This window comes from Talpa occidentalis, unplaced genomic scaffold, assembly GCF_014898055.3.
Source record: "Talpa occidentalis isolate TD23 unplaced genomic scaffold, MPIMG_talOcc4v2.1 talOcc4.4, whole genome shotgun sequence".
Taxonomy (NCBI): domain Eukaryota; kingdom Metazoa; phylum Chordata; class Mammalia; order Eulipotyphla; family Talpidae; genus Talpa; species Talpa occidentalis.
In genome coordinates this window covers 138,145,795-138,160,398 of record NW_023604295.1, presented here as the reverse complement: position 1 = coordinate 138,160,398, position 14,604 = coordinate 138,145,795, and the positions used below count along the sequence as shown (strand labels likewise).

General features: G+C 37.0%; 1 protein-coding gene across 3 annotated transcripts in view; it reads left to right on the top strand.

The window, feature by feature from the left end:
• GPM6A (glycoprotein M6A) overlaps positions 1–14,604 on the top strand; it is a 257,004-nt gene that overhangs the window by 210,911 nt on the left and 31,489 nt on the right. For all 3 annotated transcript variants that reach the window (XM_054701053.1, XM_054701052.1, XM_037526461.1), the window contains exon 2: positions 7,909–8,101. In XM_054701053.1, the coding sequence (XP_054557028.1) occupies positions 8,061–8,101 (41 nt within the window). In that variant the 5' untranslated portion in view covers positions 7,909–8,060. The remainder of the gene's footprint in view (positions 1–7,908; positions 8,102–14,604) is intronic.

The window sequence follows — 14,604 nt, the reverse complement described above, 5'->3', positions numbered from 1 at the left end:
GACTAAAATATTTAGCTTTAAAATCTGGTACTTAATTTATCTTGAGGTCAAGATTATTGTCTTAAAGTAGTCAAATGTTTATCCTAACTCTATTCCTTGCTTAGTCCAGGATTATATTTAAATAAAATGTTTAAATAAAAAATTAGTAATATAGAATGCTTAGACTATGGGTCTTTGATGGTGAGTGTGGTGTGGTAACTACACCCGAAGAAGTAGAAGTCTTATATTTCAGAATCAAAAACAGAGTAGTAACCAATGTTACTTTAATAAAATAAAAAGATAAAAAAAATTGAAAAATATAGATTATTGTGTCATCAATGAGTAATTATTCAAAACTCATGTTTGCTGTAAACCTTACAGTGTGTAAAGCATTCCTTAGAAGCTCAATTTTGAACTATCTTATTACTTATCTTCCTAGTATGCAAGTCTTTATATCAAGGATATTTTTATCTACTATTACATGAATAATTTTGAACTGTAAGTCCTCTGCCAGTCTTTCTGATTTATTGCAGAACACTTTATCCTGGCTGCTTGGATTATATTCTCCAAATATTATAATCAAACTATATACTTTGGAAAAGTTTCTGAAAAGTTACAGTTACATGAAAAAAATAACTATTTTTAGCATCTATTCTTATTTCAAGAATAATGTATTTAATTATATCCAAAGGGAATATATGAGGGTGTGTGTGTGTGTGTATGTGTGTGTGTGTGCGCATGCACTTTTTGCAAATATGTATCCTGCTTGCTTTGTCTCTCATTTCTGACTTCTTTCTTTAGTGTTTGTTTAGCTTCCTTCTTTCAAGTTGGGGTCATCCCTCCAATACTTACTGCTCTTTTATTGTCCCTGAGGGAGGGAGGGAGGAGCACAGGGGTCTGAGGTAATGCTGCAGGGGGTGAATTGGTGAAGGAAATTCTATGGAGACTACACCTTGGGGGGCGGGGGGAGCAAACGTTTAAAAATGAACAATGATGTAAAATATATATAATTAAAAAAATTAAGAGTGTATTTTCAGCAGTATGGTAGACTAAATGATATGAAAAGTTGTTGGAAAGGAATTGAGAACATGGAATGAACATGTGTGTGTTTAACATATACTTAACATGTGTAGACATTGGTGGGCTGGGCAAGAAATGCAGAATCCTCAGAGGCCAAAAATAACAAGTGATATTTAATTATTGAAAAAATATATTGGGTGCACTGTGGAATATTCATTTATGCAAATGTGAAGCTACACTCTTGAAATTTATATTGTAAATCAGTGAAAATCAATTTAAAAAAATGAATTGGTACCCATGGTATAAAGTATTACTGGTATTTCATATAATGCCTTAAAGATTGCTTCTCACATTTTCATGATCATAGTCCTGAACAAGTGCTAAATCACTGCATATAACTTGTATTCATAGTGGAAACAATTCATTTTGTTTTTGTAGCAAATATATGTATATATAAATATATGTTTATATATATATAAACCCTAGGTATCCTGAGTAATTCATTTTTTTTTAAGATGGATTGATTGATTGATTGATTTATACATACATACATACAAGCACTGGGTACAGTCAGAAGCACTTGGGAGGGTGAGAGAATTCACCAGAGCCAGAGCGGGGAGCAGAGCAGGCAGAAGGACCGAAGCACACTGCTGAGGGGAGCAGCGGGTGGCAGGAGAGGTCTGCGCGCCATGCGGGACCCTCCTCCAGTGGCCAGGGAGCAGCTGGGGATCGAACAGGCACTGCAGAGGCTGCGGGCAGCTTCGCAACCCAGCGCTCAACCACTGCGCCACTGGGGAGGCCCCTGAGTAATTCATTTTAAGAGTAGAGGAGATGTTGGAGGAGCGAGAGAAGGGAGAAGAGAGAAAGGAAAGAGGAAGGAGAACTGAAATCATTAGGGAGGACAAAAGGAAATGTGAACAGATGATCAATAAATTAAAATTACTATCAGACAACCTGATGGACAGCTTCTTGGTATATGTTAAGTCTTACATTAAGTTTACATATCATATGCCTATAAAAATTGAACCTAGCAAGCAGACCTTAGAAATAGAAAGGATAGTTGGATAGTTCTTAGCCATTAGCAAGTTACTGAGCTAAAATTCTTCCCATCAAGTACTTACAAGGCCAACAAGGTCCCATTTAGTTCTACCAAATATTTATTGCGTGCTTTTGTGCAAATTCTCCCAGAGCATAGAACAAGACGATCACTATACAGGTGAATGTCAAACTGATTACAAAATAAGCAAAAATTAGATGTCAGTCACGGTCATTAACATAGATATTCCTGTCTTCAACATTTTTAGCCTCATCATATGTTCCTTTGTTTTGAATTCAGTCCATCTTAGCACCATTCAAATACTCCATTGACACGCCTGCCTCAAGGCATAAACTTTGTTTTTCTAGGTTTCAAAGTGTTTTCTTCCGGATAGAATCTTCTATCTTCTTTAAGTGTTTTTATTGTTGTTACTGTTTTGTTTTTGTAACAAATGTCACCTTAATTATTCCTTCCATCATTTCTTTGCCAAAAATCAAAATCATTACTTCAGTTCTCCCTTCCCTTTTTACCTGTTTTTAGTTTTATTCTTTGCACTTTTCACAATGTTACATGTGTTATTCCGCCTCTTTTTTATGATCTTTCTCCCACCTCTAGGAGAGCAGAGTTCTTTATTTTGTTTACTTCCACAATTCCAGCAATTAGCATAGTGCCTGGCACCTGGTAAGGGCTCCAGTAATTACTTTTGGAATGAATTCATAAATGCAAAAGTATTGAACAATATGTTACCATGACAAATTCAGTGATGTAGTAAAAAAATACAGTATGACTCAGTTGGGTTTCTCAAGAATGCGTGTTTAGTTTAAATGAGAAAGTTTTGTTGAAATGGCAGTTAAGAGGAAAAAGAATTTCAACAGATGGTGGAAAAGCATGTTATGGAATTAAAAATATTAAGTATACCTCCTTTATCCCATAAACCAACTGCAAGTCATTTGACATTGATGACACTTGTGGCAAAATACGGCAACTGTTTTCTTTTATCAAGAAGAAATAAAGATGAATTTTAATCAATACTTTTCACGGCATTTACCCAACAATAAAATAATGGAAAGAAACATAAAAAGGTAAAACTATTGAAGAGACAAATAAAGCTGAAAATATTCACAAATGGTATAATTATCACCCTAACAAACTCAAAATAATTCACAGGATCAAAATAATTCAGAGGATCAACAAAAGCATTTTGCAGGGTTTCTAGATAAAAAACCTATAGAAAAACAGCAATCAAATCCCCCTGTGGATACAAACCAAAGTTTCAAAAACTTTGGTAAAAGGGTCATAAACAGCATAATACACACAAGGAAGATGAACAAATTGGAAGAACTTTTTCTAGCAAAAACCAAAGCGTACTACCCAGCAGTGTGGTGTTGACCTGGGAATACATGGATGGGAATTGATGGCTGGAACGGAATAGACAGAACCCAAATAGGCCCACACTTCAATAGGTCAATAGAAAATCAACTCCTTGGTAAAGGGTTTGGTAAATTTTATCAATCAATAGTCAGTCTACTGTCAGTCTCTTTTCCAAAATCCACCATTGTGCCAGCCTCTCTTCTCAGTAGTGTATCTCCCATGTTCATCTTCTTATTCATTTAGATTCTTTTCCCTTTGTTTAATTTGTTGAACTGTGTGCAGGAATCAAAGGCAAAGGCTTATGTTTACTTCATAATGTTTAAATGGAAAAAAAAGTGTCAAATTGCTTCACCTGTTTAAAATAGACAGCTTTTCAGGAGCTTATATTTTCTTCCAGATTTTTATATGAAGATAAGTCTATCCACAGACTCACTAAACATTGGGCAAGTGTTAATATTTTAGAGTCTGTTGAAAAGATTTCTTTAAATTTGCATTCTTGTGAAAGCTGAAGGCATAGTGTTCATTCACTCGAGAAAGTACAGCCAGGATCTCAGCAGCTAGGGTGTGTCTACAGCATGTAAATTCTGTGGTCAATATTTGAACCATCAGCTCTCTTGAGAGTTGATGGCCCTATTCTCTCTCCTTTATAAAAGATTTATTGTATTTATTTATACATACAAGAGCTGGGGTGTAGGCAGAGGTGTGGGGGCGGGGTAAGAGGATTCACCAGAGACAGAGTGGGGAGCAGAACAGACCGATTGACTGAAATACACTGTTGAGGGGAGCAGCAGGCGAGACAGGAGAGGTCTGCTGAGCCATGTGGGTAGCTCCCTGGCCCAGGATTGAACTTAAGCCGCAGTGGCTGGTGATAGTGTGATAGTGCTGAGACTTAACTCCTGTGCCACCAGGGAGGCCCTGGCCCTCTTCTCTTAATATGTAGTATTGAAAATGTTAGTTGTACAAAGTAATCTTTACTGTTAAGGTAGAGATTTTCTCCAGTCAGGTATTTTCTTGGGTGCCCTTACTGTCCTTCACTGATACTCACTTCAAAGAGTGATTTCTCATTTGAGGTGCAGCAAAAACATGGTGCTGGGTGGCAGCAGAATCTCAGCCTTAGAAGATGGCTGTTGGGAGCACATCCTGGGCCCCGGAGCATGGTTGCCATGGTGACGCTGCTGCTTTGCCAAGCCTGTTTCTCACTGTGGGTGGAAAGAAGCTCCCTTGCCAGCACTATGCGGGATTCTGGCAGCTGGAAGAATACTGAAATGATGCGCTGCTTCCCCAGATGGGAATTCTGAGTCCTCTTTTAATTTCAACATGCAACTGAGGTCCTTCAGAAGAGTAGGGTATTAGGCTGGAGCCCATTACAAGAGCAAAATGTGGATGATGTGATACTTAAACTTTCTTATTTTGAGTAAAAGTTTTGTGGGGAATGAGGACTTACAGCGGAAGATTCCAGCCTGACCTCATAGTAATGGAGGTTAGTGGAATTCACAGGGAGAGTATAATTTTGAGTGTTTAAAATGGCAGCATTTACATAGGGTATAAATATATATATATATTTCCATTTAATGTGGAGCTCTTAAACTCATTCAGAAAGGTCTGTTAAAGCTGGGTTGTCCACTTGGGTTTGACCAGTTTGTTATTTAGCTCATGTTTTTCCAAATTTAGCTGGTACCACCCAAAGCTATTATTTCTGCACAGACTCTGACACTAGGGAAGCCCCAGTCCTTGCACACAGAGTAACATGTCCAGTAGGTAACTGGACATGCTTGTGTGGAGGCTCAGATGGGTCCATGTCAACTGCAGTTGAGAAAATGTGAACTAAGTAGAAACTGACTCTGGATTTATGATGGAAATAATCAGTGGCCCTCAATGGCATTTTTTTTGTCATCACCCGTGAGTTTATCATGCCATTGGCTCCTAAACACTCTAATTCTGACTTTATTTTTACTCTGTTCCAGATCTTAGGTCTAGGATCTCCAAAAAAGGAATTCTCATCTATGAATGTGATGTTTGCACTCCCTTTTCAGAAGGATTTTCTTGAATATATTCATTTGGTCTTGACACCTCAGGATGTCTACAGGATAAATCTTCCACACCCATATAAGATTCTTCTGGAATAGCAGGGAAGAGAAATCACTAAGGAATGGGGATTGAAATCGTTAGATTTTGCTGGGTATTCACCAACATTAGGGTAACTCTTCTTTGTTAATAACTCCATTTCTTTTTTAAAAATAAGTAATCAGTAAGTTACAAATTTCCCAACACAGAAAGACAGAGAAGCATTTAGAGAATTTTCTGTTACCCTATTAATCGTCACCCAGAACCGTGTTCAGTGACATTCAGATTCTACACACACTGTCTCATCCATCTGCCAGTGAAATTTCTTGCTATCTTATGAAGTGTCAAGCTGTTCTAACCTTGTGTACTTCCGTGTGTGTGTGTATGTGTGTGTATCCAGGGAGTCATTTTGTCTGTGCAGTCATGTGTTAATGAAAGTCATAAGTTTTTCAGACTTCTTTTATCTCTGGAGCAAATAGATCAGCCATAATTCTCTTAAGAGGCCAGTTCATTGAGAAACGTTAAAAGAGCAGAGTAGCCCAACCTTTGAAGATTAAGTCACTTCATACAACAATTTTGCAATTATTTCATGTTTCAAATGTTATTATAAACATGCTTGTGTTCTAGATAAAGTGCTCATCTTAGAATTTACTTTACAGTAAATATCATCCGTTTTCCAATTTCATTATTTGTTTCTGATGAAAGGGGAAGTGAATCACGTGAAGAGTTTTTGAGGAGCTTCAGCATTTCCATAGGAGACTTGAGCAAGAATTTCTAAAAGGAGAGAAGTAGGAGGGAATCTTGGGAACAGCATATGCATGGGGAAGGGATGAGAGAAGAGGTGGATGGAGGTGAACCCGAGATAGTCTTTGGAGGTTCTCTGAGCTTATTAACCCACTTACTTCAGTTTTCCTTTCTTACTCATTGTTGGCACATGGTATCTCATTAATATTTCTTGGAAGGCAGCCCTGCTCACCACTGTGTCTCCAGTGCTCACTGTCATCAGTACTTCCCATTACAAAGCTAAGACTTAACCCTTACTAGTTAATCTTTTAGAAGAAGATATCTGGGAATCACATAGGGAATTCTGATTGCTCACATAGAGAATTCTGATTGCTTACTGAAAGTAGCAATGGGTTTCTGACACTTCAGACTAAATGTATAAACACATCTTTCAAAGTAATGACTAAAGTAACGAGGGTCTCCCTCATGGAGTAATGGGTTAAATCTCAGCATCATGAAGCTATCCACAGCCACTGCAGCAGGAGTTCAATCCCTGGTCAGGGAGCTGACTCACAGGGAACAGCAGACCTCTCCTGTCTCTCAGCTACTCCCCTCAGCAGTGTATTTCAGTAGATCTGCCTGTTCTGCTCCACACTCTGTCTTTGGTGAATCCGCTCACCTCCCCCACCTCTGTCCTACACCCCAGCTCTTGTGTGCATAAATAAGTAAATCTTTAAAAAAAATAAAGTGATGAAACTTCAGAAAAGCAAGAGATATTACTGTGGTCAAATCATTTTTGAAGACCTAATTTACCACAAAATAATAAATATCATTAATAATAATTAAAATTACAACTAGTAATGGTAAAAGTAACAGTAGTGAGTAGTTACTTTGTGCTATGTATTATTTTATGCATTAATTCCATTTAGAATCATAGGAGGGGAATTCTTACAGTCACCATTTTACAAATGATGAAATCAAAAGAATAAGCTTGGGGGAAAAACACACATACACGCAGAGGTAAAGTCAGAATTTTAACTTGGCCTGGAAAGTATTTTTCTCCCATGGAAAGTATTTTTCTCTTCTTCCTTTTTAATAACCTTGCACCATAGTAAGAAATAGATTTGGCATTATGACTCACTACAAAAATAACATACATAAGTATCTGAACTCTGAAGACTAAAATAAGTTGCCTGAATGCAGGCAACACACTTGCATATTGTCTACTCAATCCTCTTTCACTTTTAATAAAATTGCTTGTCAAGCATCACTAAGCTGAGTTTATAACAGGTTTCAGCTCACTGTTCATACAGCTGTAGGCAGCTCCAAAGAATAAATGGCATTGAAATAAAAACTTAAGCTTGTGAGATTTGAGAGTAATAAAGACAGGATAAAATGATAAGCAAGCATGTTTGGTGAAGAATAATTCTTATAGAATATGTGGGTTGGGAAGGACACGGTCCTGTTGGTTTGAGGGTTGAAGAGGGGCCTGCAGTGGAAACAGGTCTTCTCCTGTCTGTGGAGTATGGGTTTATAATTAATCAACTATATTTTTATACCTTTCAGGCCATGTTAGGACCTGATTGACATGACTGACCTTGTGTCATTTGTACATACAAGCACACTTTCCCATTATCCTGAAATTTGAGAGGAGAATAAAAGTTATTAGATTAAAAAAAATCATTTCTATTGTTTTTCTTCTTGTTCTTCTGCAGGGTGTTTTGAGTGCTGTATTAAATGCCTGGGGGGCATTCCCTATGCCTCCCTCATCGCCACCATCCTGCTCTATGCTGGGGTTGCCCTGTTCTGTGGCTGCGGTCATGAAGCTCTTTCTGGAACAGTCAACATCCTGCAAACCTACTTTGAGATGGCCAGAACCGCTGGAGATACACTGGACGTCTTCACCATGTAAGCCACCCTAGAGGGGCTTCTTATTTTGAGAATAATGTTTATATTTCTGTGTTGACTCAATAGGGATCTTTGTCAATGGGGCAATGACATATATAAAAATGTATGTATTTTCAGGGCATAGACTTGAGTCAAAAGATCATTTTTATGATGGATATGGGGCACATAGCAGGTCAGACACCCATTTAATCTGGAAGTCATTTGTGTTTTAGTTTGACAGTAAAGTTTTATCCTAAATCCAGTTCCCTTGAGGGGGCATACTTGCGTTTATCTTGTTCTAATTTGAGCAGAGGCTGTTCTAATAGACTGTAACAGAGAAGAGGCCACAGAGCCAAGCATAAAAGTAATGTAGTCTCTGCTGCTAATTCTAGGAAAATCACCCAAATTCTATGTGTGTTGTCAAGTTTGAGAACAGGTTGATTTCTTTTAAGCCTTACAACCTCCAATTATGTGCCAGCAAGCAGGGCTTTTTACCCATTTGAAGTTTGACAATAGGCTGTGTTTTAAAAAAATTTATCTCCAACATGGGTATATCATCTTTCTTTCCCTGCCTCAAAGAAATGATGTGACTAAGTAAACTCCATGAAAGATCTTTATTGACTTCTGTAAAAGAGCAAATTATAAGAAATATTTTGCAAGCACCAGTTATGGTTAAAATAAGATGTAAATGCCCAAGGTCTCTAAATTATAGTGCTATTAATATTTTCTAGAAAGGTAACTTAAATAGAGTCTGGAACTAAGAAGAGTTTGCTATTCAAGTTTCATAACCTTTGTTGTCTAATACAAAGTGTAAAGGTTAGAATTTAATTATAGAAGAAATTATTTCCAAATAAATTGCTGATTTAGATAGTCTGCTCAGTAACTTCATGGCTCCCCAAATAACTTCGGTGACATTTTATTTCATTATCTCCACTGATAGTAAACTTAGTATTTGCACTAATTACTGTAAAATTTATGACCCTCTACAACTTCTTGCTCTTATTTCATACTTTGTGATACTGTATGATGATAATGTTTTTTCATGTTGTACCTAATTTGTATATTGTTTTTCTGGAATGGGATGCTTTTAAAGTTACAGATGTTTATTGGGTGACTTTGGTTAGGGTGACTTTGCTTGTGTCTCTTATAATCCATCAAAAAATAAGTCCATCACATATTTCACTTATTCAGAGCAATGCCTTTTAACTTGGTGTGTTTATGAACTAAGACTTTAATGTAACAAGTGGCCAACCCAGACAAATTACTAATTAGACGTCAACTTTTCTCCCAACTCCAATATCAGAAAATATATCACATGGCTGTTTTTTTTTTAAATAATGCATCAACTACATACAGATTCTCTTGTGGAAGATATTGTTGTTAAGTTATGTTTTGTTCATTACAGTTAGTAATTGCCAATGAAAAATCAAAAGACTTGCACATTTCTGTCAAGTAATAGAGCAAGAATGTCTTACTTTGGGGGTGTATAGGATCTGAACCCTGGAGGCAGTGGATAAAGTATACATTTTAAGCATAATTGGTACTTGCAAAACTCATCTTATGATTTATCCATTTACATAAGTCAATAAAGTAAAAAAAATAGGGAAGTTGTTAAATTTGTATTTATCTAAAGTATATTGGCTCTTAGACCTTTGTGAAATTTTGCTTAAAAAATAATACAGCAAAACAAATATATTAACTATTCTCCCTTGCCTCCATGTGGTGATTAAGAGGAGGAAAGGGCTGAATTGTTCATTAATTATAAGTATATTTTTGAGGTATAATCCTTGCCTCTGAAGTATCAGTTTAGAGCTTCATCAATGCTGCTGACAGATGGCAAGGAAGAATTAAAGCAAATTTTATAGGTCAGAACCTAAAAGAAAGATAAAGGAACTTCATCATTGTCCTTATATTTACCAAAAAACTATTTTACAAATCAGTTCTGAAATATTAGCATTGCCCATTAAATTGAATCTTTAAGCCCACATAAATAGTGTATCCATTTTTATGAAATTAAATCATTAGCATGAATCAGTCTTTGAGAGTTTATAAACACTATTTATTTAGTATACAGTTAAACTGTTGAAAATGCTTTGGATTATTTCAGATTAGCTTGCAAAGAACCTTAAGAAAAAGATTGGATGGATGTATTTTAATGTGATAAAACTGACATTTTCTTTTTAGCTATATCTCAGCCTACACTGGACAAAATATATTTTCACTGTGCATTATTTTAAGCTACCACAGATGTCCTTAAAATCTACGGATTCTCTGTATTTAGATGAAATTCAAATGGCTAAAATTAGTTATAGAATAAGAATTTGTAAGACATCATAGCCCTAATAAATGGCATGAGGTAACTGTATCTGTCAGGAAACAATTGTCAAGATACTTATTTATGACAGATATGTGACAAATATATCACAGAGTTCTACTAAAGCTTGGAAGGAGTAGTTTGTGTGGGGGTTTAAAAGAAATATCAGAGATTGTTTGCTTATTTTGCTAGTTTTATTTTGGTGTGCTATATTGAAAATTACATTTGAAATCAATAATGCATTTTTGAAAGAGGAAAAGAACCATTCTGATTGGGATAATATTGAGTGTTCAAATTATCTCTTCAAATCACTGAAATCCATTGTGGAATAGGCTCTGGAGAGCTACTAAAGGAATTAAGATTCCTCTCTGTGAGTAAATAGTTCACAAACCCAAGGGAAGGTGAAGCAGTGCAAAGTGATCAATCGAAAGGCTACACATGGTTTCATAGGTGGTAGGGACCCCAGAGAGCCTGCCTTACTAGGATAACAGAAGAACAGATAAGGTGAAAGGGAAGCCGAGGTAGTAAAATAAGGAAATACAAAATGGAGGTGAGTGAAAGATGTATTTGCAGGCAGTACATCTTGCTTGGAAATGAGCTAAGGCAAGTTAGAAAAGTATGCAAGAGCATGATTGTGAGGGAAACACTTGTTGGCCAACTTTGAGATTTATGGAGTTGTTTCTTTTCTCCATGGTTCTGCATGATTCAACCAAATTAAGCTCACCTGCATTCTAGACTTACAGGAAAAGAAACCTTTTCCTGGAAGCATGAGCTAAAAGATAAAGCCAGTTGCTCAAGCCCACAGTCTTCCGTCTGTGAGCCCTGAGATCTGAGAAGTAGCTCCCTGCTTTATCTCAGCTTCTCCCTTCGCATTCTCTCTCTTCTTTTTTTAAAGATTTATTTATTTATACAAGAATTGGGGTACAGGCCAGATGTGCGGGAGGGTGAGAGGATTCATCGGAGACAGAGCGGAGAACAGAACAGGCACACTGATGAAATACACTGCTGAGGGGAGCTGCGGGCGAGACAGTAGAGGTCTGCTGTGCCATGTGGTATCGAACCAGCATGCAGAGGCTGTGGACAGCTTCACAGTGCTGCGTTCAACTGCCTGCGCCATCAGGGAGGCCCCATTCTCTCTCTTCTTAAACACATACATGTATATCAATGTCATCCTCATCTCCAGGACTGAAGGGAGACGTGAAGGGCAAGCTTGTTGATATGTGACCCATCTGTTTCACAAATCACCTGCCTAGAATGCCAAACCTGCTTCTCTTAAATAAGTGTGCAGATAATCTTTATTTCCATATAGTCTATATTTTGGACCTGTAATTCTACATACCATTAGCCCTCACCAATGGAAGATCATCTGCAATGTAATATTTACATCTTCAGCTGATCTCACCCAGAGATTAATTTTGTCATATTTTACTTGACATGTGGACACCTGCATAAAGAGTGAATTTCTTGGGCCTCCCCAGTGGCGCAGCGGTTGAGCACTGGGTTGCGAAGCTGCCCGCAGCCTCTGCAGCGCCTGTTCGATCCCCGGCTGCTCCCCGGCCACCGGAGGAGGGTCCCACATGGCGCGCAGACCTCTCCTGCTGCCCGCTGCTCCCCTCAGCAATGTACCTGGGTCCTTCTGCCTGCTCTGCTCCCCGCTCTGGCTCTGGTGAATTCTCTCACCCTCCCGCACTTCTGACTGTACCCGGTGCTTGTATAAATAAATAAATAAATAAATAAATACATAAATAAACACATAAATAAATAAATAATAAAAAAGAGTGAATTTCTCAAAGATTTTTATGGTTTTTAAATTAAAGTATTTTTTAATGTCACACTCTCTGTCCTCACATATGTGGTTTCCCAGAAGCTTTTCTCCCATGATCTATTAGTTTAAGCCTTTAATATCATAGTCATTTGTTGACTACATCTTATTATTACAATAAGTGTGCAAAGTAACCCACTGCTCCCACTAGGGATAATCCTACAGTCAAGCTACTATTCCATTAGCTTGGCATAGCCATTTAGCCCCCCTCAACCCTGATATAGCTCATTGCTGTGTCACTATCTGTTATGTGATAAGAAGATCTATTTTCTGAGTTGTAATTCAGACTTCCTTGTCTGAGAGCCCTTTGGCATGATGTTATTATTGTGTTCCGAAAATTACATCTGACTGAGTGAGCAAGAAGTGGGCATTATTTTACTTCTGCAAAACAGAGCCATATAAGAAAATGAAATTTAGAAATTGGTTAAAAATTGAGATATAAAATAATTCAAACCACTAAATTTGCTAAGTGGCTTCTCTTCTTGAGTAACTCTTCTGAAGAATGCACAAGGAACTGCCTTTATCCAAGTCTACCCCCTTTACAATTTATTAGAAAAAGATTGTATTTGGGTTTTGATATAATGAAGTTCCTTGATATGGTGCCATTGATTTCCAGAGTGGATATATTTTATTTTCAGTATTTTATGACTATGATTTGAAGTCAGTGCATTAAAAACTGAATTTACTAGATAATGAGTTGTTTGATACTTAATAACAAAAATTAGTTTCTATTTGTCTAAAACAGAAGTAGGCAGTACACAAAGATAAAATAAATGTGTTGGTTTTGCTCTCAGTTAACTTCATGTTTATGTAAATCTTTAAGTTTATTATAGTTTATGTTTATTCCTTGCAAATTAATGAAATAGGATACATTATTAGTAGTGTAATAGATCCAAATTAAAGTGAAAATAGAGCATGAATTCATGGGCAGACAAAGCAAGATTTCTTAGGTCAATAAAAAATCACAGCACTGTGCTAACACTCTGTTCTGACCTAGTAGTTTGACAGTCAAAACAGATTGTTGAAATCTTCCTCATGTAGGAATTTTGAAGATCAGCTAAATTAGCGAAATTATTGACAATTTTGGAGGGCTAACAATGATGTTAGTGCTAGTTAGCACGTACAGTAGGAAACCATACTGAATTCCTGACTTTTGATAAAATAGTGAGCATCTCCTTAGGTCATACTTATACCAGACTAGTTGTCCTCATGTGAGTGTTAAAAAACAAACAAAAAAAGTAATAGTATGTGGACTGGCCCCACCTTTATGCAAAACAGCATGTAGGTTCATCAAAATGTTAAAAATCGATATACTAATATGACCAGCAATTCCACTCTAGGGTCCAGTCCCCAAGAATGCAAAAACATGAATTAGAAGGGATATATGCACATGTAGGTTTCATGGCAGCACTATTTACAGTAGCCAGACTTATGGAAATAACCTAAGTGCCCAAGAACAGAAGAGTGCATTAAGAAGATGTGTTGTATATTCACAATGGAATACTACTCAGTCATAAACAAATGCCATACTTTTGCCATTCACATCAACATGGATGGAACTGAAGGGGATCATGTTAAATGAGATGAGTCAAAGATGAAAGACAAAGATGGGATGATTTTACACCAATGGACTGACCAAAACCAAATCCTAGCAATATGGCTGGAGAATTGAGGCAACTAGAGGGGGGAACAGAACAGGGGTGGGAGGGCAGCCTAGCAGTAAAAGACTGGGGTGCTTTGCAGGTGAGTGTGGTGTGGTGACTTACCTTTGAAGAGGTGTGAACTTAGTCCCTAAATCTTTACACAGTGTTGTAAACAATTGCCTCAATAAAAAATAAGTAAAAAATAATTTTGTAAACCCCACTAATTAAAAACCACAACAAAACCAAATACGTAAACCATAAGGACTTTAGACAGAGAGATGATGTACTGCAGTGTTCAGAGCCAGAGAGACCCTAGGTTTATTTCATATAAATAAAATGCGCTCACTACATGTCTTACTTTGGGCAATTTAATAACTTGTCTGCCTGAGTCCATCATTAGTGAAGGGACTTCCTAATGTCTCTTACTTCTTAAGCATGTTATGTGGATAAAATAAGTTGACATTGTAAAATAATTGTGCTACACAACTATTTATGAACACAATGATGAGGATGAGGATGATGGTTATTACAATGATGGTGATATCTTTATTGAGCATGGCCACTATAATGCTTCCTAAATCTTTCTGTCCCTGGACACACCTGGCTCACCATCATATTTATATTGATTTACTATTTGACTAGAGGAGAGGTTTCACCTAAGGTAAGCATCTGGGTTAATTTTAGGCTGGATAAGAATTCAAAGATTTTCTAACATCCAGGAATACTTCCACGTTAGAAAAAAAAA